Raw genomic sequence first — 23691 nt, 5'->3', positions numbered from 1 at the left:
TGACATGCACCTACCCTATCCATTTGCCTAACCTCGTAATTAAGATCTCCAACTCGTCGTGTGACCTCAAAGGGTCCTTGCCACTTGGCAAGTAATTTGGAGCTCGAAGTGGACAGCAATACAAGCACTTTATCTCCTTGTATGAATTCACGAAGTGGAGTGCTCTTGTCGTACATGTCGGCGTTGCCGTTCTTGCGCTTGGAGCAAATTCTCCTGTGTTACCTGCCCCAAAAGTGTGGAGTTTTGCTCTTAGGTCAAGAACGTATTGAATTTGGTTCGAAGGTCCTTCGGTTACACTAACTGTAATATTGTGTCTTGTCAAGAAAGTGAAGTACAAAGTGACAACTACGTTCAGCCTTGCCAATCTGCTCCTGATCAGACTTGAGAAAGATAGTTACATGTTCTTGCCAGAGAATGACTGGTTCTACTCTCTGATCAGTGTGAGAACCCCTGAGAGGGATGTGATCCATTTCCCATGCTATCGTTGGATGGCAGAAGGGGTGGTGATTGAGCTGCGAGAGGCGAAATGTTCGCATGTGTATCAATACTTTTTTGCATTTTTCCCACAAAATGTTCTTGTGTGAACAATTATAATGTAACCACATTATTTACCATATTTTAAACAACCACAGTTGTTATTTTAGTTAAATATATTCTTGTTTCTTTTGGTTTACTGCATAACTTCACCTTTGTGTTACTCTTTTATTGTCTGACAGCTTCAAAAATCTATGAAGAAAAATATTCACAGCTGAAGGAACATAGAAAAAATGAATTGAAGCTTAACAAACATTTGTACCAGTAAGTATGTAGTTACAAATAAGAGTACAAGATTTTCTGGTGTCTTTGCAACAACTGCTTTTTGGCATCTTAAATTGTTTACTGTATGTGTATATGTTCTTTTTCCCTGCCCTGAAGTGGACTGAGTTTAAAACTGGTCTCCCACAGTGCTCTTGTTTTCAGGGCCCCCTGTCTCTTCCTTCAGTGGTCCGTTTCTCTTTCAACAAAGCCATGGATTCATCTTTCAACTGCTCCACAGCATGAGTCATTTCTAAGCTCAGTGTTTTAGTATGTGTAGTATTAAGATAAGGCTTACCAAACCAGGTTATATTCACCAAAATCTGAAAATTGCATTTGTGATGGCCTTGTGCTTTACTCAAATCACTTATTCACCCATTGAAGTAAAAAATAGACTGACTAGCCCATTCTATCCCTACCCTTAAAGGAATAGTTCACCCAAAAATTATATCTATCTCATCATTTACTTATGCCATCTTAAACTTGTCCAAAACTTCCAAGCCACAAAAAAGACAAAGGCAACATAAAGGTAATCCATATGACTCAAGTGGATTAATCCATGTCTTCTGAAGCGATCTGTTTGGTTGAGAACAGAATAAATTATGATCGTGCCAAGGAGACTGCAGATGGCCAGATTTATAATGAAAACCTCTGGTCTGTTTCTCACCCAAAACTGATTGTATCGCTTCGGAAGATATGGATTAAACTATTGGAGTCATATCGATTACCTTTATGCTGCCTTTATGTCCTTTTTGAAGCTTGGAAATTTGGACCCCATTGACTTGCATTGTATGGGTATATTCTCATCATATCTCTATCAAAAATCTTTGTTTTCCGCAGAAGAAAGAAAGTCATAAGATTTTGAGATGGCATAAGGGTGAGTAAATGATGAGAGAATTATCATTTTTGGGTGAACTTTTCCTTAAAGAGCCCCAAACGCTTGTCAGCCTGGCAGGCAATATGTGGGGCACCTTCCTCCATTGTAATTCACACTTGGCACAATTCAAATTCATGAATTTTCTGCTAATTGTCTTACATCAACGATTAATTTGTCTTACAGCCTTTATGAGATAAAAATGAAGAAACTGGAAAAAAAAAGTCTGATCAGTGGGCTCAAATGGAAGACGTAAAAAGTGCCTTTTGGTCAGCTAGAACAACTATCTCTGGTACGATAGCTGCTAAAGTGATTTTAAAAAGTGTTTCACAAATACAGTATATTGATGTTAGAAGATGCAGTACTTGGAGAATATGATACTGCAAAATGAGCCAGGTTCATTGTTTTTATAATGTTTTAGATGATGGATGATTAATTTTTTGGGTACTAGCTTTTAAATGGCCATTTAAAATCAATGAAATCAATCAATGTTCCCATGGAAACACTGATCATGCATGCCGGCTTCGCCTGTGAGACATGAGGGAGTGAAAATTACAAAACACACAGAATAAACCAACAAACTTGCCGGAGCCGTGATAGTTGCAGTGTATAATGGGCTAAGACTACTCTCTCACCTTTATGTTCACTTCGATCCATCTTTAACTCACAAAAACAAACTCTCTCTTCTTAATAGAGCTGCGTATTGCCGATTTTCTTCACAGTAAGATACACACCATGACACAGGCAGTATATTATGATTCAATACGTCACAAGCCTGTTTGGAAAGTTTAGAGTGCATCTGGACCTGTGAGCTGTGTTTTCTTCCTCTCCTCAGTCAGGTGCGAGCTGCAGTGCTGCTCTTACACGTCATCATTACAGTTTAATGTGATCTCATGTTACGTTAAATGAGATCAAACGACTACTCGACAACGAAAATTTTTGTTGACAATTTTTCATTGTCGACGTTGTCAATAACGCCGACTAATCGTTTCAGCCCTACTGCGCACCCATCTGTTGGCTGAAACCTTTACAATGTCATTGCTAAGAAACCTCCCAGCAGTGCACCCAATACATAAGTGTGGCAAGGAGGAAGCGCGGGGCCGGGCCGTGATGACGCACACCCGGCCCCTAATTAGGCTAATCAAGCCGACGAGAGGGATAAAGGCCGCCAGAGGCGGCAGTTCAGGAGAGAGAGAGCTACAGGCAGCTGCCCTGTATGTGTTTATGTTTGTGTGTTTTTGTTTAATTAAATATTACTTTGATGCTTCGTCTGGTTCTCGTCGCCTCCTTTGCATTTTACCCTGTTACAATAAGGTACTCATGATCATGTCTGGCACAATTCATTTATCCAGTAGTAAATGACTGAACACTAACTGACATCATGCAATAACCTGGATGAATGAAAACCTTCACAGGGTTTTCATGAGATTATATCAGTATCATTTAAAGTTTGACTCATTTTGACCTTTCACATGTATTTGTGTGATTCTCTAAGCTGCTGACACCCCACACACATTATACCCTGCAGATTAACACTCTTATTTAGGACAGGATTCTTGGCGACGAGGATGTTGTCACTCAGGTATTGATTCAAAATTCAAGGTGTCTTTATTAAACATGAACAGACAATTTTTGACTAACTGTTTTTTGTTTCATTATTTAAGCTGATTTTAAGTTAGTGTGTTTGATGTGATCTAAATTTTGTAACAGTTTTGGTGTTAAAATACTTTCTCCTATCCCAGCTTAATGTGCAGAGGCAACTGTAAGTAATTTTCTTAAAATCTGTAGACACTGTTTCTGTGGCACTATGAAAACTTCTCTGTTTGTTTTGAATGACCCATCTAGCTCAACACAGCAACATTGACTCAACCAGTGGTGTGAATTGGGGGCGGCACCATCTGTTAGTTCGATCAATGACAGAAGGGAGGCATTTTCGGGAAAGCTGTTTTGAAAACAATGTTTGTTTGTTTTTTGCAATCCCGTTCGTTGCCACTTGTGGTGCAGAAATTACACACTTCAGATTTTAGTAGGAACTATTTTTTGTTACTTTTTAGATTTTCATCATTGTTTGCAAATCATTTTCACTTTAGAATACCAGTACTGGAGGAGAAGGTATGACTGATCTCATGAAGAGGGCACCCTCAGAGCTAACCTACAGCTCTCTGTGCCTTCCTGAGGACATCAGTGAGCATGGACTAGAATCTATTCAAAATTTCTTCTACAGAGATGATGGACTGGGACTTCATAAATTGTAACCATGGTGATCTTCACAGTTTCAGCTCAATTTTCTGCCTTTAAAGCAGGACAGGTAAAGTAAAAAAGGATAAAGGATGCTCAAGTAACCATCGAGAAAAGAATTACATAAAATGGTCATACCATTGTGCCACCACCAAATAAAATGTAATGGATTGCATATTCAACTATTTTGTCCTCTGCCTAATGCACTCAGTTTGACTATGGGAGTTGGTTTTCCAGCTCCCCTTGTTCTCTGAAAAGACCTCCTCCAACATCTAAGGGAATCTCAGACAAGAACACCATGCTGGAGACACTGTCCGATATCAACACATCTGTATATCTAGTTTCTGTCTTTTGGCTCCTGAGCAAGCACTCAGCAGATTTGGTGAGCAGGGTTTGGAGGGTTACTTTTGAAATGTATTCCACTACAGATTACAGAATACATGCTGTAAAATTTAATTTGTAACGTATTCCGTTAGATTACTCAAGGTCAGTAATGTATTCTAAATACTTAGGATTACTTCTTCAGTACTGGTAGATTTTTTCACTTGTTTTGACTATAAAAACTCTGCCAGTACAGTAAGACAAAATACACACGTTAAAAATACATTCTCTGAAAAACTTAAATATCTTATGCAGTGTTGTTTCTGAAACAAGACAAATTAAATTTATCTTGTTTTAAGGATTTTTAGATATTTTTACAGGAAAACAATTAAAAAATTATTATCAAAAATAGGATTTTTGCCCTAATATCAAAGGTCTTACTAGAAACAAAGAAATTTTGATCCAACGTGAATTTTCTTGATAAAGAAATATGATCATGCCTGGTAACATGCATGTAAAATGTCTAGAAATAGCATTTTAGATTAGCGTAAAGCTGACAATTTACACAAGGTTTATTTCTATTTCTTCTGCTCTAAACTTACTTCAAACTTACTTCTCTGTCTACTCGTATGAATGTAACACTTCATAAGAAAGCATCATTTATATGTATAATATATTTATGACTAAATATTCAATGAAACAAATGACAATAAAATGCAAAGTAATCTCTTCAGTAATCAAAATACTTTTTGAATGTAACTGTATTCTAATTACCAACGATTTAAATTGTAACTGTAGTGGAATACAGTTACTTATATTTTGTATTTTAAATACGTAATACTATAACATGTATTCCGCTACTCCCCAACCCTGTTGGTGAGTGATTTATGTCAACAGATTGGATTATCCCATTGTTGTTGTAAGCACTATTGCAAATCCTTACTAGTCATTCTAATTAATCTTTCATACAGGTTCCACTTGGGCAATATCCTGAGGATTACTTTTGCCAGACAGTTCCCCAGAAAATAATCAGAGATCATCAAGCAGAGTTGGCATTTTTGACTGAGTTCATCAAAGACAGAAATGCAGGGTTGCAAGTGCCTTATACTTACTTATGCCATGATGGGTAAACAACAGTGTGAGCATTTGATTTGAAGCAGTGTGACTCAAGACTACTGTTACACTGTTTCATAGGTGGAGGTTAATGAATAACATTTGAAAGAATTTGCAGTAATCATGGATATTACCTTGGTATAAATATTCTGTTTAAATACCATTTATAATTTATGTGAATCTACTGTTAAATTAATTTGGCCTCATTTGTCAATATTGATTTGATTAGACGCTTTGTTGATGCAAACTCTGTTTCAAACTCTGTCAAGATAGTTGTGTTGAGCATTGTTTCTGAGGGGAGAGTAAAATAAAATGGAAAAAAAGCAACAAAACTGCCACTGGAACAGCCCTTTATTTTATAGGCATGAGCCACACAAATATTAACTGTTAAATATGCTAAATTGAGATTAAATATGAAATAGTAACAGCATTTCTCATCTAATCTAGACTTTACATTGATGTACTTCAACACCAATGCTTGTATTAGGATTTTTTAAAAGGAAAAATAAATGTATAAAATAATTTACACATTTGTTAAAAAAAAAAAGAAAAAAAAAATCCATTGAATGTCAATACAAAAAAGCTGCAGTAACAACATCCTGATATAAGGAAACAACTGTCCAAAACACATTGTTTAGGAATTCTTATAATATGTAATCTGTTATGCCCACTGATAAATAATATAGAACTGGATTTCTGATGACGTCATATCAGTGAAGCCACTGCTCCGCCATATTGCTATGCCCAAACATTCCAGTGTCCCTAATGACTTAATAGGAAATCATCTAATTTCAGCGAGTAAACATTAGTCATTCAATCACTGATTTTATATCTGAAATCTGCATGTACATCCCTACAACGCAAACATCCTACACATGTATTTTTTTATTTAAAGTTGGGATATTTTTTCCCGTTTCTTGAAAGCCCATGCAAGTTATGTATATCTGTATCAAACAGTATCCACCTCTAACAAACTTCATCAGCGAACAGATCAGCTGAATGTAAACAAGTTCACTGAAACTGAGGTAAGATAGAAACAGACATTTTCAGACTTATTTATTGTGAACATCGAAGTGTTTGCTCAGAGTTACTGTTTTATGTTTTCATCAAAAAAGTGCCTTGTTCTCACGGTCACTTGAATAAGAGTGCACGCTCACTCTCCCTCTATCACATGCACAGCGGACACTCAGAGAGGGAGACATGCAAAGCAAAGTTGGTTAAAATTAAACAGATATGTTAGGTTTAAATGGCAAACGAACGCGTATTTATGACATGTATCCATGTATGACTACAGAGAGCACTTCAATATGAAAATAAGCAAATTCCAGGCATTTAAGGTGATTTAGAAATCCCGGTCTGACTTTTTTAAAGTCACTCCGAAGGAAAGGACGTGTTGTAAGCCTAAAACAAGTACATTTTTCTACTTACATTACAACTTATGGACATTTTTCCTGCTTCCTTTAGTGATTGTTGTGCTGCACTGATAGACTGAACACCAGGGCAGGTGAATGATCTGACATCGTGATCAGCGTATATCTTCTCCCTCGTAACGAATATTATCCATAACAAGCAAATTAAACATTAAACATGATTATCACTGGCAGGCGTAATGCGACTGTCGTATCCGGAGATCAGAAATGGTAAAACGGGTGCGTTTTTGCCTGTCAGTAATTGATGCTCTATGGCAAGATGGCCGCTCACACTTCCGGTGGCTTCACCTCCAGCTGGCAGTTTACCGTTGCTTCAGCTATATATATATATATATATATATATATATATATATATATATATATATCAGTGGTTATACACTAAAATACATTCTACAAGACATTCTATGAATACCTGGATGAATTTTCATTGACAATTTTTCTAGCACCTCACTCTTGTGGCATGAAACTAATTTATATCACACTATCACTCTCAGAGGTTCATCATGAGACTTTAATATTAGTATTTCCTCCTATTTTTTACAAACAGGCCAATGCTACAGTTGGGGGTTAAGTTCATCAATGCATCGCAACAAGGTTTCCGTTTTTTCAGGGAAGTGATTTTCTTTGATTTTCTTTTTAATATAGCGAGTTGTCTCTTCCCGTGCCTGCTGGCTTGATACAATTGGAATCTGGAAGAGGTTTTTGAGCAGCTCCTGGTTGGCCTCCACAGACAAACCCAGAAGAAACCGCAGAAAAATGTCAAAGTTGCTATTTTTGGAGTTTAATCCTTTGTCAACTGCACTCTTAAGAAGCTCTGCCAAAGAAACCTTCAAGACCTTTTTGGAAAACTTGTTCGGCTCAAGGACATTCTTCCCATGTTTTTTGAAAGAGATGAAAACATGAAGAGCAGCAAGGAATTCTTGAATGGTCGGATGGGAAAAGCTGCTTACCCTCTCCGTATACATCACATACTTCTCTCTGTAATACTCAGAACAGAGACCAGAGCAGACGACGGCGGGGTAAGAGTCAATCTCGATCTCTTCCCAGTGCTCTTTTTCCACCTGAAACTGGTCCTTCTCAAGCATGCTGTAGGCCAGCTTTGCAAGCTTAGTGAGCAACTGCTCAGCAGTAAGACCTTTGGTCTCTTTGGTTGGATCGTTTTGCAGTTTCTGAACACACATTTGAGTGTGAAGATGCAGCAGACTGGTATACAGATTGGTAAGACTTTTGGGCAGCTCTCCTGTTGGTGGAAGAGACTGGAACTGTCGCTGTAGAACTTTAGATGCCACCCAGCAGAACAGTGGCAAGTGGCACATAATGTATAGTGTCTTTGAAGACTTGAGGTGAGCAATCACTCTCTCAGCAAGTTGTTGGTCTCTGATTGTATTCCTGAAATAAGCCTCTCTCTGATCAGTGTCAAAGCCTCGGACTTCCAGAAGTTGTTGGACATGTTCTGGTGGGATTACATCAAGAGCTCCTGGCCTTGAAATGACCCAAATAGAGCCGTGATAGAGCAGGTTACCCCTGATGAGGTTGGTGATTAACACTTGCACGCTTGCAGGCCTATTTACATCACACCAATACACAGTTTTCCGGAAATCAAAGAGGATTTGACTGTCATCTAGTCCATCGCATATGAACATAACTGGGCAGCCTTCAAAATCAAGAGTCTCCACGCCCTTCATCTCTGGATAGAAGGTGTTCACTAGGGTCATGAGGGTGTACTCTCCATCTCGCATCTGGTTCAGTTCCCTGAAGTGCAGAGGCAAGAGAAAGAAAATGTCTTGGTGCACTTTTCCGTCCACCCAGTCAAGAATGAACCGCTGCACTGCAAATGATTTGCCACTTCCTGGGCTTCCTTTAGATAACACCGACCTTACATGCCTTGACCTCACCATTTCTGGGGCGAGAACGTCCTTTGAGGACAATGGTTTTCTATTCACTTTGCCAGTTTCTTGGAGCTCTTCTATCTTTGTTCTAAACTCATGGTCAGAGTTCACTGCAGCATTAATGCCATCAGAAATGTAAAGGTCCGTATAGACAGACTCAAAGTCGACAGGCTGCCCTTGTTGGGTTAAACCCTCATATACCATCTCATACTTCCTCTTCAGAGTCAATTTCAACTCGAAGCGCACTTCATCTGTGGAAAATAAAAATTAGGCCTTTACAGACAGCAGTTTGAAATGCATTGTTATGTTTTGGGTAAGAACAATTGAAATAACTTACTTCTTTTGCATAGACCTTGCAGATATTCAGACAGCTTTTTTAAGTTCATGTCTCTGAGGAGCACAAGCGTGATTTTCAGGGACACCTCAATATCACAGAGCTCCAGCATTTTATCCACCAGATCCACAAGATCAAGTCCCTCCATGGGATCACGAAAGCGTTCAGGATATCTTTCCCACAGCAGTTTTTTAAACAACTTTAATTCATCCACTGCAAGTTTCTGTAGGCACATTGTGAGGGCCTGAGATATAACACAGAATGTTAGAGTTTTCTCAACTCATTGTGAGAGGCACTTATTAAAAGTTACTGTGCTGCCATTATCATGGTCATGCCTCATTCTGCATTAAATGAATGACCATGAGCTGCTGGCCCCACCTTAAAAGCAAAATCCACTGTCATTGCTGGGTGCCTTTTCTCATTGGGATCTACTTGCAGCTCTGGTTTTACAAAAGCAGGAGCACTTTGTTGTTTCAGGGCTGCTTCTTTTGCCCTGCTCTTCTTCTGTGAGCTTAATTAAGAAAATAAAAATCTTTGTTGTAAAATGTTTAGTTGAATTCCAATATACACTACTAGACAGTCAAAAATTTGGACTCAACACAATTTCTTTCTCATGATCTAAAACCTTTCTGAAGGTTTTCTCCTAAATGTATTTTGTAGACATACAGTGTGTATGTGTGTGTGTGTGTGTGTGTGTGTATGCACTGTATATTAGGCATGTAACAATACACAAATTATACAATACGATGCATAGCCTCCCGATACGATACAATAAGATACGAGGACCCACAAATGTTTCGCTCAAACTTATTCAAGGATTCAACAAGAAGTCATTTATATTTGTATAGCACTTTCACAATACACATAGTTTCAAAGCAGCTTTGTAGAAAATCATGCCTTGTTGTTTGAAAGCCCCTTGTTCACAGAACAACCGACTGAATAAGAATTGAAGTGACTGTAGCAAGGAAAAAACTGCTTCAATGTTATTTAGTGGTGAAAAACTCAAGAGGAACCTGACCGCTGGCTTTATGATATATGGACATAATCCAATATTATTTAGCAGCTTAAGCAAAAACCGACTGGCACACGTACATTTTTTTGCCCTCTTCCCCGATTCACTTTGCATGTAAACTTTACAGGCGTTATTACTGGCTTATAACATGAGCGTAAGTGTTGTTCTCAAAGCTGTTTACATTTCTAAGTTAAAAGCAGATAATTATAAGTCTCTTGTAATCGCGGGTTTCTTACGTTGTCGGTTTTTTGAATGAGCTGTTTTTTTGATAGTTATGAGTCATAACTTATGAGCATTGCTTTTCATGTCACACTTAATATCAGCTGGGAGAGGTGGCTGTTAAATTTACTGTTGCTGTTTCTGCCTCATAAATCCACCGATTTGTGCTGTTGGCATAAATAAAAGGACATGTTTGATGTACTGCAGCACCAGGACACCGCTGTTTGGCAAATTCGACAAGCTGTAACACTAAAGTACAATCTACTTGGCATTTGCCATTGATCTTCTCGCCTATGTACTGTAGTGTGTTGCTCTGTTTTCCTGTGAGGTCTCAGTGCTGCTTCTCTGGGTAGGAGACTGTTCCGCAGCTTTCAAAATTGCGCTGCTTGGTTTTGAATACACTATAATGTTTATGTATCATACGATACATATGGTATTGTATAGTGAGCATCGTACGATACAATACAATATTTTTTTACACCCCTAATATATATAAATATACTGTATATAGTGTGCCTACATCTGATTTTGGCAATAATCACACTCACTCAAATTTATCAATTTTACAGTAGTAACAGTAACTGTGGTATTTTGGGTTGGTTAATCGTACAAATATCTATTAGGTGAAATCTATTAGATTTCATTTTTATTACTGTGGCAGATGTACTGCAGTTACATTTTCTGAATGTTTCATAACAAATACAATAATATATTATTATTATTTTAGAAAGACTAGCTACATTGATGTAACCACTGTAGTGAGGAGCCATCTATAGTCTTGTAAATAAAAGGGCAAGTACATAAAGGGCTTTAAGGACTGTCCCCCCAAGACTTATGGACAAATTATGTACAAAGTTTTTTTCCCTATTTAATACACATTATGTTTGAATGATATTTTAAATTAGGAAATAAAATGGCCTTGTTTGCCTTTAGATATTCCTAAAGATTCAATCTTTTAGAGCCTGGTGAAAGGAAAACAATATCTGTTATGGAGTAGGAAAAAAATATCTTCACTAGCTCACTCCCAACTCAGTAAAGTGGTTTACTCATGGATGCAGTCAGAATATTATAACTTGTCCTATAGAAGTAAGGTGTTTTGTTTAATTAAGTTTAGTTTGATTTCACATAGTAACCAAAGCACAAAAAAATCTGTTTTGATTTCAAAACGTTCCAGATGCATAAATGATGAAACATAACTCATTTCCAATGCAAGCATGAAATGCAATGAAGTAATTATTTTATATATTAATTAATTGCTATTATAAAATGAGCCATCTTTGAGCATGTGGATGACCGTATACATAAGCCACCACCGAAGACCATTTTTGACCCAGGAAAAACCCTACCGTATTTCAATTTGTGTTATTTCATAGATGTGATGAGTTTACTATTATTCTAAAATGTGGAAAGTAGTTGTAATAAAGAATGAGAAGGTGTGTCCAAACGTTTGACTGGCAGTGTATGGCAAATTGGCAAAGCTCATAATTCACCTTTGAACAGATGGAGTTTAATAAATGCACTATGAGACTTTCACTCACATTTCTTCAGCATTGCCCTCAAAGTCCTCATCACTATTAAAGGAATCACTGCTAGAGGCAGACGAGTCCTGTCTGACCAACTGAACCCTGCGGAAAGTAGATATCTTATCCTGGGGAACCAGATTTACAAGACTGACAAGCTAAGCAACAAGAATGTAAAGACTTTGCACATTTTACACACTGCATAACTTACTAATACTAAAGGCCTACACACTATCCTTAAAACACTACTTATATTTAACTCTCTGAGAAATTTATTAACTCTGCAACAAGAAAGAAAATAAGTATGTCTTATGTCAAACCAGTTCAAAAAAATTGTGTATGAGCCTTGCAGGCGAAAGCAGGTGCGTAAAGCAAACTTACAGCGTGTCACTCGCTTCCTGGTCTTCCCGTGTTTCTGACCAGAGGTCACTGTGCATGGAGGCATAGCTGGAAGCAGGGGACTCTGCCCTCTCCACGTGTTGTCTGGTCAGAATGATAATGTTAGCAGGACCGTAACCACCATAGACATTGGAATTTTATATCTTTGATTTAAAGGTAAACCAATATGGGTCTTTCAATGGCCAATTCTATTATATTTACATTTGTTACCTCCTCCCCTTACACTTAATATGTGGTTATATCATAGATTATAAGTGGTAAAAAAATAAAACATGAAAGAGACACACTCGTGTAATTAACATTGAACAAAAATATAGTTTTTAGCTACAGCGTGTTGCTGATCTGACCGGAAGGTGTCGCATTTGCGCTAGTGACAAGCAGCATATGCGTCTAAAATACACATCAAGCATGGAGCTCCACTCCCGTTTTTTATAACCCGAATCTCAGATTGTCGAAAGACTATCTTACCCCAAAGGCTCTGAGTATCCGAGGTTAAATGGAAGTGTTCTTTCAGGAATAACGTCCTCCTCTTCTTCTCCATGTTCACTCCCGAAGGCGGAAGCCCCGTATCCAAATGGCAGACTGTTGTCTGACGCCATGTCCACTGCGTCGTCATCCATCTCGGACTTGCAACGTTTTTCACGTTTGTCAGAGAAAGCTTACACTTTATACCCTAAAAAAAAGCGTTGCACAAATATTACAAAGTGAATTTACTTTCTTGTGAACCGTAACAACACCACTGCAGATGTAAACAACTCGTTCCTCTTTTTGTAGAATGGTTGCATTATTAGGGGGCCGTTCACACCGAACACGTTTATCGCGCAGGAGCGCTGCGTCAAGTTAAAAAGGCTGAAGTTCTCTTAAACTGTTAAAAACGCGTCTCGAGGAGCCTGCGTTGCGTTCTGATATGCGTTGCGCAGGCGTTCGGTCTGAACAGCCCCTTTTGTTCTCGGCGCTAAAACGTGAGATAATTCAATGTAGCATTACGCATTGCAACCGGGACAAAGTAATTACGAAGAATCGCTATTTGGTCACCCTCTGTTTCATGGTGGTTGACTACAAGAGACACAAAACTTGAAACTTCAGTTTAGTACTGTGTCACTTCAATGGAACCTCTTAACAGTGGTATTTGCACTTAAAAGAGACACAAAAGGAAGGATATAAGCTTACCAATAACAGTTACCTGATAATTTTACCTTTATTTTGGCATAAATGCTTCTGACTCAGCAGAGTAGTCCTCTCGATCTGCTTGGATGCAGAAGTTCCGGGAGATGAAACAAAAAACAGTTGGTTTAACTTTCAGTCAAATCTTTTTAAAAATTACATCGTTTCAGTGTTTTCTTCTGTAGATAATATTAGGCCAGGGTGCTTCTACACCTCCATGCTCATGCAGTATTAATTGGACCAAGATGTTGCCAAAGCTTGACAGATCAAAATCACTTTCGGTTTTAAGTAGGCTTCTTGTGAACTTCCTTATTTCCTTAAAGACACAGCAGTAAGATTCTTGTGTGACTTGTATAACAATTTGTTGCCAGTCGAGGCCTAGAGGGTAATCATCTGTCTCCAGTCACAGTATACCTATGTGACTTATCTATGCTGTTGTTCAGGCGTTAAAGGGACAGTTCACCCAAAAATGAAATTTCTCTCATCATTTACTCACCTTCATGCTACCCCAGATGTGTATGACTTCCTTCTGCAGAACACAAAGAATTTATAATAAAGATTTATAGAAGAATATTTCAGCTTTGTAGGTCCATACAATGCAAGTGAATGGTGGCCATAACTTTAAAGCTCAAAAAGGCATGTAAAGGCAGCATAAAAGTAATCCATTTGACTCCAGTGGTTAACTCCATGTCTTTAGAAGCGATATGACAGATGTGAGTGAAAAACATCTATATTTCAGTACTTTTTTTTTTTTTTTTTACTATAAATCTCCACTTTCACTTGTAAATTCTTCTCTCTTTTTTGTGCAGTTCTTTGTGCATATCACCACTTACCTGTCTTAGCCGACCTGCATCACTCACTTCGGCCTAACACACTTCATTAAACACCCCCCACCTCCATAGAACCACCCTAAACCACTTACCTGTCTTAGCCGACCTGCATCACTCACTTCGGACTCAAACAGTGCATGTAACACCCCCCACCTCCATAGAACCACCCTAAACCAGAGGAGAATTTATAGGGAATTTTCATTTTTGGGTGAACTATTCCTGTATGTGTCTCTGGGAACAGAACACGTCAAGGTTTTGTTTTGATGTTTTGTGTACTTTTGAGTTAAAACAGGGGCACTCTGTTTATTGTCACTGCCCTTGACTCACTGGATGATTTACATAAGGTTATTGTATGTGTACTGTGTGTTTATGCAATGGCTTTTGCATGAAACGTAAATATAGTTATAAAATACATAGGATAATTAAGTAAACTTTAGATTAATAATAGAAGTAAGTAACCAACATTAAGGTTACTTCTCATACTATGTTAAAACATAGTAGCCTTGTAAGGTAACTGGTAAGATTAGCTGAAAATGTGCTGTTTTTCATAAATATGAAATAGTTCTAAAATAATGTAAAAGTTATATTTCTTTGTTCTTATTGAGGTAGTGATCAGAGTAGGTTCCCACAGTATGATTTATTTGAAGTTTAAAGCCATCTAGTGGAGAAACAATGAATTGGTGGACTCCCCAATAATTCTTTTATAATTAATTTACAGGTCACAGTGTTGCTTCATGGACCATATAAATTGCCATAATTAATCATTTTTCCTTTCTGTTTTACTTCCTACATAATCTTGGCCCATGTTAAAAAAATAAAAATAAAAATAAAAAAATCCACCTATAACTGACTGCCCTTACTGTGAAGGATCCTGCTCTATTCTGAGATTGTAAATATAAAGAGTTGATCTCCATTTTGTATCTGTATTTAAAAGGTCTGCTGTTAAAATCAATGATCTCATACAGTATGCCATAGATCTGTCATAGTTGTTTAAGCCCCCAAGTTTAGCTGCAGATGGTGCAGGACTTAATGGTGCAACCCTTGAACCCTGATCCCCTCTCCCCCTCATGTCCCTTAAAAGCCTCTCCTGAATGCCCCTGCAAGCTGCAAGGAACCAGAACATCTGTCAGCAATGCACACTCCACATACAAGATCTGAAATCAAACATACATCTCTGTTCTTTCGTTTGGCCATGATTCATTTAGTCAGACTGTTCCATACCTATATATTTAGTACTGTATCTTAGTGAATTTAGTTAAATTGGTGCTACAAATACCTTTTTCAATATGATCACAAGACAGATCTAGATCTGCAATCTAGGCTTCATGTTGCCAACAAAACATTGCTAAGGAATGTTTACAAATCAAGTTGATTTGTGTGCACGTCAAGGGGGTTTTTCTATGTTGGGCACAGTGTTTCTGTAAAGAAAGAGGCTTAATTGGGACAGGCTAGTGGCATGAAAGTCAGCCGTCGGCGTTGAATGTTTCCCCTTGAATGATCATACACAAAGCCCTGACTATAGGTCATTTTAGTTCTGAGCACATGCAGACTGCATTTAAAAGAACTTCTCAGAAATGTTTATAAAAATCATTATTAATTTACATTTTATGATCATTTCAGTTGAAGTAATTATGTGTAATTGTGTGATATGATAGTGATATGATAATGATAGTGTGTTTGTGTGTGCGTGCGCACCTAACCTCTTATTGCTCGAGCAGGACTGTCGATGTAATAACTATATAAGTATACTTTAAAAAACGCTGGATAAAAGCATCTTCTAAAATGACAGCATGTTATTTAGTCTCTTTCTAAATATATATGCATTTGAATGTCTAAATATATATGCAAACATGATATTTAATATTGCCTATATGTAATTACATACAGTACAAATAACTGCGGGACAAAATGTACCCACATATGTAAACTAGATGGGATTCAAATGACTGCACTGCCAAGGACCAGTCTGTCAAGCTCCTGAAGTTAGCAGATGACACTACTGTCATCAGCCTCATCCAGGATGATGATGAGTCTGCATAAAGAAGGGAGGTTGAACAGCTGGCTTTCTGGTGCAATCAAAACAACCTGGAGCTGAACACACTCAAAACAGTGGAGATGATAATGGAACACCCCAACATTAACCCCGCTCACCATTCTGAACAGTACTGTGGCAGCAGTGGAGTCAATCATGTTCCTGGGCACTACCATCCCACATTGACTCCATTGTGAAAAAGGCCCAGCAGAGGTTGTACTTCCTTCGCCAGTTGAGGACGTTCAACCTGCCACAGGCGCTGCTGATACAGTTTTACTCAGCAGTTACTGAGTCTGTCCTCTGCATTACAATAACTGTCTGGTTTGGTTCAGCTATGAAATCGGACATCAGAAGACTACAAAGGACAGTTCAGACTACTGAGCGGATTATTGGTTGACCCCCCCCCCCCCCCCCTTCAAGATCTGTACACTTCCAGAGTGAGGAAAAGGGCTGGTAAAGTCACAAAACAGACCTTTTCTATGTGGATTTTGCACCGATTTTGCACCAATATGACTATGCAAAGGTACTCAGAAGGCTGCTTTTTTAAACAAATATTTTTATCAAAGAATATTTGACATTATTATTATTATACATTGTCAACATAGTCTAGAAATGTACACTGAGAAAATAAAGAATAAATAAAAATATAATAAATAGCTTAATAAACATCAGTACTGTTTAGTATGTCAATTGCTGACCATTAAAATAAAGAATAAATAAAAATACAATAAATAGCTAAATGAACATCAGTACTGTTTAGTATCAGTCAAATGCTGACCATTTAAATAAAGAATAAATACAAAATAAAATAAATAGCTAAATAAACATCAGTATTACTGTTTAGTATCAGTCAAATGCTGACTATATTAATACTGCCGAGTCAAGATAAACAGCGGCAGCCGTGTTACACCGTATTCTGCTATACAAGTTCAGGGGAAACTTTCAACGGTGGAAAACCAGTTTGGTGAATACATGTTTACTCATTAGCTTCCACTCAGCTGACAAGCAATGAAAGTAGCTACGTGATTAGCTAGTTAGCTATAAGCTCGTTGTCATGGAGAGTAAAAGATGGATGTTGTTTATTTTACTTTCCAGCATTGTGTCTCACCAACTAGGTAATAACATAGTGTGAAATCAACACTGAACAGACACAATCCACCACCACACCGTTGTCTGCGGAGCTGTAAAAAGATGCTCTGATGTTTACCTTTCAATCTGCTACATTACTTACTGCACTGACAAACTATAGCTGGCTAACAGCAAACAGACATGAGTGACATGGTTGTCAGGGACAGGGTTAACGTTATATTAGTAATATTGAAAAGGGAAAATGATGGGGTCATTGTTTATTAACTTTCCAGTTTGTATTTCACAAACTAGTTAGCAACTTACCGTGAAGAGACACAGCTTAACTCCGCCGAGCCACTGTCAGCTCAGAGTCAGCTCTGTAAACAATGGAGTCGGAGCGAGCTTTGCTGGACAAACTACGCTATGACACCAATTCTAAAGCATTGTTTTCTGCAATATATGTTCTGAAAAAAAGTTTTCATATCGGTGCATATCGGTAAAATATACACCGATAACGATATATCGGTGAAAGGCTAATATCGGCCGATAATATCGGTCGGGCACTAATATATATATATATATATATATATATATATATATATATACAACAGTTAGTTCCGGTCCTTGAATCTGATTGGATGAGAGACGTGCCATGAATACTGATGGTCTCACACCATCAGCGCTCAGATGCTTCATTGTATGTGTATCACTCCGCTTGTGTTTGTGCCGTTCTAAACTAAAGTGTAAGAGCAGTGCAGATGTGTTAAGAGCTACTGTATGTGTCTTTTTTTACATCTATTTTTTTTTACATTACATATGTTAGCCAGCAGGTGGTGGCAAAAGATCATTTTTGTGTGTAATATAAGCCAGTTAGGTGATGTTAAGTGAATCCACGTCAGCCAGTGTTTACATACAACAGCGCTCCGTGATCGCTCGTATTACACTACTAAAGCTAGGAAATATCTTTAAATGGCTTTAAACTAACAACTTCAGCATTACGGCTCATCATAGTTGAGACACAACAGACTGATTAATTACAAAACTCAAGGCGCTTACCTCTTACCGGAGTTTCCACATTGGAGAGGACGTGCTGTTTAAAATGGCGGCGGACATTGCGGTTTCTATAGTGAGTGAGTCTTGCGCACCAGCTACCGCAAAATAGGGAGAAATACCCCTGCCTGGATGGCTACTTTTCCACTGAGAAAGCTGATCTTCAGAAACCTGACAGCATCTCTGCTTGGGTGTGGCAACAGGTGATCTCACATGCTACATCTCTCTCTCTCTCTCTCTCTCTCTCTCTCTCTCTCTCTCTCTCTCTCTCACACACACACACACACACACACACACACACAGAGACATCCATCCTTGTTTATCCAATAACTTGTTAGAAACAGCACAAGCCGTGACATTTTTGAATTACTAAGGAAGGCTTGGACGCATCATTTGGTTTGAACCAGCAACGGCAGATTCTGATCCGTCGCGTAAGAAAGTGCACAAATGCATTTTTATGACTGTACTCAGTTTTTCCTAATTTTATTACATACATAAAATTTACTTGTTCATTGAACTGTTGTATATAAGCAATATCACACTCGCAATCGTGCTATATGGCCCTAAATCAGCACTGCTGTGATTACCTACAGCACTCGAATCACAGCAGTGCTGATGTAGGGCAATATCGCACTCTTGCTCGTGTGATATTGCTTAAATATATATATTGTCTTATTGTGTATTTCTATATATACTTATATTTTCTATTCGCTTTTTATTTTCATTCTGTTTTTTTTTTTTTATTTTATTATCTCTGTCTTGTTGTATTGTTGTGCACTGGGAGCTTTTGTCACCAAGACAAATTCCTTTTATTTGTAAGCATACTTGGCACTAAAGCTCATTCTGATTCTGATTTATCAGAGAGTATTTATCAGAGACGGGACACTTCTATTAAAATGAATGGGAGAAATTGGAACGGCCAACAGATGTAGAAAAGGAAGTCCCACCTTGCAGGTAATAGAGCCAATAACCTTTTAGATACACAGACATCGCCTGTCAGTCAACTCGAGAATGTGCATATGCATTAGCTAGACAAGCCAGGAAAATAGCGTTTTTTGTTTTTGTTTTTTGTTTTTAGCATAATCTGAGGTAAAGAAGCACAATTTATGATACCAGTGTAGTCAGATTTTACTACTGATTTTCAATATTTTCTTTGATTGTAAACTTGACCGACCATTTTTGAGATTTCGGTCTTTCCTCATTCAAGTAGATTTGAGCAGCACTTGTATGCTGCTTGTTTACATAGAAAAATAGCTGCCCGGGAGCATTCCAAAGATGGCAACCGAGTGAACAGACTTACTAAAAAGACTTTGGATTTATTCAAGGGTTATTCTTGGGATATGGTAATATTTTAACTTTTGTTTCTTTTTGTGTAATTAACATTTTTTATTAAATCTTATAATAACAAGAAACACACACACACACACACACACACACATATAAATATACTCCCAAAAATAGTACAAAGCAGGTGGCGAAGTTGTAAATACCTATAAAACTGAGGTATGGGGATCCCAAAATGTTGGACCAAGTTTTCAAACGATCTCAACACTCCTCTTTCATATAGGTCACCGATTGTAGCAACCCCCCTCACAATCCACTCTGGCCAGCAGAAAGGGGACTTGCCAATACACAATTTTGGGTTCAGCCATATGCTCGAGGCAACATTTAAATAAGTGTCCAATTTAAACAATCTGGACACTTTAGTCCATACCGTGTGTAAATGCGAAATCACGGGGTGTAACTTAACTTTTACGATTAGTTTGATAGAGATGCTTTGTAATGGGAAAATAGGGGCAAGAACTGCCTGTTCAATAACAAACCAGGGAGGGGCTCTCTCAGGTGGAAGTGACCAATGAGCCAAATGTCTGAGACTGAACACATAGTAATAAAACAAAATCTTGGGTAGGTCTATCCCACCTTTGTCTATCAGCCTATGTAACTTGCAATCTGGGACATTTACCATTCCAAATGAAGGACTTCGCTATGCTATCAAATTGCTTGAAATAAGAGAGGGGGACATCTACAGGGAGAGACTGTAGCAGGTAGTTGAATTTTGGAATACAATTCATTTTAATAACATTAACCTTCCCAATCATCGATAGATGTAATGAAGCCCACCTGCCCACATCACTGGAAAACCATTTTATTAAAGAGTCAAAATTAACACTAACTAAATCAGACAAATTTTCTTGGAATAGCATCTCCAAATACTTAATGCCCTGTCTGGGCCACTGGAAGGCGCCTCGCTGGAAAGCCGTTACTGGACAGTACGCTGTCAGTGCCAAAGCTTCGGATTTAGACCAATTGACTTTGTATCCTGAGAACTTGGAAAAGGAATTAATAATTCTGTGGAGGCAAGGCATAGATCTAGTAGATTCAGAGACAAATAATAAAATATCATATGCGTAAAGCAGAAGCTTATGCGCCACACCTCCCGCCACCACCCCTTGAAAATCATCCTCCTTTCTTATCGTGGCTGCTAATGGTTCCAGGGCAAGACAGAACAATAATGGGGAAAGAGGGCAACCCTGCCGGGTGCCCCTATCCAGAGTAAAATAATCAGAAATTAATCCATTTGTTTGTACCGCTGCTATAGGGTGTCTATAAAGTAACTTAATCCAACCAATAAATGTACTCCCGAACCCATACATTTCCAAAATCTTAAAAAGATAGTCCCATTCTACCATATCAAACGTCTTTTCGGCGTCAAGTGAGATGGCAGTGACTGGAGTCTGATCATTCGCTACTGACCACATGATATTGATGAGACTCCTGATGTTATCAGAAGAGCTGCGGCCCCGAATAAACCCCACCTGATCTATATGTATAAGAGATGTCATAACCTTACTTAATCGGTTAGCCAACATTTTTGACAAAATTTTTACATCTAGTTGGATCAGGGAGATTGGACGGTAACTTTTACACTCGCTTGGATCTTTGTCCTTTTTAAGAATCAGAATGATCCGGGCTTGTGTCATGGTTGGAGGAAGCTTTCCATTCTTTAATGATTCAGTATAAACTTCTAACAAAAGTGGAGCCAGTTCTGTAGCATAGGATCTAAAAAATTCTGCGGCAAAACCATCTGGCCCCGGAGCCTTGCCAGTAGGTAGGGACTTAATTACCTCATCAAGCTCCTCCAAGGTTATCTCAGAATCAAGAGAGTTTTTTTTTTTTTTTTTTTTTGCTCAGCCGACAGTTTAGGGAGATCTAATGGTTCCACAAAGTTTCTAATATCTTCATCAGTAGACGAAGACGTGGAACTATAAAGATCAAGATATAATTCTTTAAAGGCTTTATTAATATCAATGGCTGAGGTAAAAATTTCACCACCAGCAGATTTCACTGAGGGAATGATAGGAAGAGACTCTCTCTGCTTTATATATCTAGCCAAAAGCTTCCCTGCTTTGTCCCCTGACTCAAAGTATGACTGTCTTGCCCTGAATAACCAAAACTCCACTTTCTGTGACAAAATAGTATTATATCTATATTTCAATCGGGTCAATTCTCTGAGGCCATCAGATGACATTCGGCACTTCAGCTCTGCCTCGGCACTTTTAATATTTCCTTCCAACTCCACGAGTTCTCGTGATTTGGATTTTTTGATGAATGAGGCATACTGTATCAGGATTTTGCAAAAGGAATACATTAAGGCGCCAACTATATGATTTCTTTTTCTATATATGTGGCAACATCTCTAAACTCACCAGGGCGTGATCTGAGACTAAAATGTTTCCAATTGAGCAATCAACAACAGATGAAATGAGGGATTTGGATATAAAAATAAAAAAAATCTATTCTAGAATAAATCTTATGGACTGATGAAAAAATTTATAGTCTCTACCAGATGGGTTCAAAAGTCTCCAAATATCTGTAAGACCAAGATTTTTACACATCCTGTGAAGCGTCAGTGTTGCTCTAGGGGGCTTACACACTTTTGCTTCACTATGATCAAGGACTGAGTCCATCAAAAGATTAAAGTCTCCTCCCAATATTATATCATGAGGGGTGCCAGCGGCTTGCAACATCCCTTCAAGATCTATAAAAAAGTCCTGATCATCAGCATTAGGTGCGTAAATATTAGCCAAAATCGGACTTTGCCCCTGAATTTCTGCTAAAACAATGACTCCCCCTAATTTATCTTTAGTCTGTTTGAGACATTTGAATTGTAAATGTTTATTTACCAATATAATGACTCCCTTGCTCTTACTTGAGCCAGCACTAAAGAAAACATGTCCACCCCATATCTTCCCAAATATTTCAGCTTCCTGCGGGGAAAGATGCGTTTCATGAAGAAACACTATATAATATTTCTTACGTTTAAGAAAAGAAATAACCTTCCTTCTTTTTATGGGGTGCTCCAACCCATTCACATTCCATGTGGAGAGAGATAGTACACTCATATTAACGTCTGGCATTTTGATATAATAGAAAAAATAAATTGTGTGTCAAAAACAAAATTATACAGACCACATTCCCCATTAGTGAAACAATCAAACCTCGAACTTCCCCCCGAACAAAACAAACAGAAAAAAGAAAAACATGCGCATTAACCCCGTGCATGACAGCGCCAACTGCCATCAATCCCTTTTAACTTAAAGAGTCCATGTTCGCCTACGAGAGCCCCTGTGACAACTTTGCCATCGGATTGCTCAATTTTGGCTCACAAATTTGAAAAGCAAAATTATATAACATCAAATATTTTGTAAAACAAACCCCAGCCAATAGGCAGAATAAACACAAAGAACGTGTAGACTCATTCACAGAACTGTCTCGAAGGTGTGTTCCTTCACAAAACAAATTCCAGCCGATATAAAGCCGTTCATTTTCCTCCGACAGACAAACAAATCTTCAGTGAGCCAGCTGATGAGTGCAGCAGATGATGTAATCATTCCAATGTCCCACAAATCAAACTCCAACCAACAGGAGGCATAAGCACAAGGAACTGACAGATTCAACCATAACTGTCCCAAAGTAATGTTATTTAAAAAAACAAGCTCTAACCGCTAGGCAGAACCAGCACAAAAGGAAACGAAAAACACTTCCCGGTTCCTTGGATGGTCAAGAGTCAATTCACTCGGAGGCCACATAAAAGTATATCCCATGATTTACACAGTCCGCCAACTTTATAAAAGACATCCTTTGTGTGGGCATGTAGATATTTTGCGGTCATCCTTAGTGTCTATTCTCAATCTGCCCGGGAACTTCATTGTAAAAGTGATCTTCCGTCAATGCAAAAGTTTCTTTAATGAAAAGTGTTAATCCACAAAACAAACTCCAGCCGCTCGGCGGAGCCAATGCAAAAAGAAACAAAAATGGTGCCCAGCTTCCTCCAAAAACCAGAGTATGTACAGAGAGTCAAACTACTCACAAGAAAAACACCCAATGGTTACTCACCCATTG

General features: G+C 38.2%; 1 protein-coding gene across 3 annotated transcripts; it reads right to left on the bottom strand.

The window, feature by feature from the left end:
• Positions 1 to 5674: 5674 nt before the first annotated feature.
• nlrc3l1 (NLR family, CARD domain containing 3-like 1) lies at positions 5675 to 13703 on the bottom strand. Of its 3 annotated transcripts, none has more exons than XM_051681711.1 (7): positions 13328 to 13703; positions 12613 to 12817; positions 12127 to 12228; positions 11764 to 11850; positions 9373 to 9505; positions 8998 to 9238; positions 5675 to 8911 (listed from the first exon to the last, which is right to left on the bottom strand). In XM_051681711.1, the coding sequence occupies exons 2-7, from the start codon at positions 12762 to 12764 to the stop codon at positions 7326 to 7328; spliced, it is 2301 nt and encodes a 766-aa protein (XP_051537671.1). In that variant the 5' UTR covers positions 12765 to 12817; positions 13328 to 13703; the 3' UTR covers positions 5675 to 7325. The 3 variants fall into 3 exon arrangements, with proteins under 3 accessions (XP_051537671.1, XP_051537670.1, XP_051537672.1); XM_051681710.1 differs by having other exon boundaries at positions 13341 to 13703; XM_051681712.1 differs by lacking the exons at positions 12613 to 12817; positions 13328 to 13703 and having other exon boundaries at positions 11764 to 11873; positions 12127 to 12219.
• Between the last annotated feature and the right edge of the window lie 9988 nt (positions 13704 to 23691).

The sequence above is a fragment of the Myxocyprinus asiaticus genome, chromosome 40, assembly GCF_019703515.2.
Source record: "Myxocyprinus asiaticus isolate MX2 ecotype Aquarium Trade chromosome 40, UBuf_Myxa_2, whole genome shotgun sequence".
Classification (NCBI taxonomy): Eukaryota; Metazoa; Chordata; class Actinopteri; order Cypriniformes; family Catostomidae; genus Myxocyprinus; species Myxocyprinus asiaticus.
The sequence above is the reverse complement of the archived record's forward strand: the minus strand, read 5'-3'. Positions and strand labels throughout refer to the sequence as shown.

Coding starts and splice junctions, on each gene's coding strand:
- nlrc3l1 (XM_051681711.1), bottom strand. CDS start 12,764: ATGGATGACGACGCAGTGGACATGGCGTCAGACAACAGTCTGCCATTT. Junction 12,229..12,612: donor GGATACTCAGAGCCTTTGGG/GTAAGATAGTCT, acceptor CATTCTGACCAG/ACAACACGTGGAGAGGGCAG. Junction 11,851..12,126: donor CAGGAAGCGAGTGACACGCT/GTAAGTTTGCTT, acceptor TACTTTCCGCAG/GGTTCAGTTGGTCAGACAGG.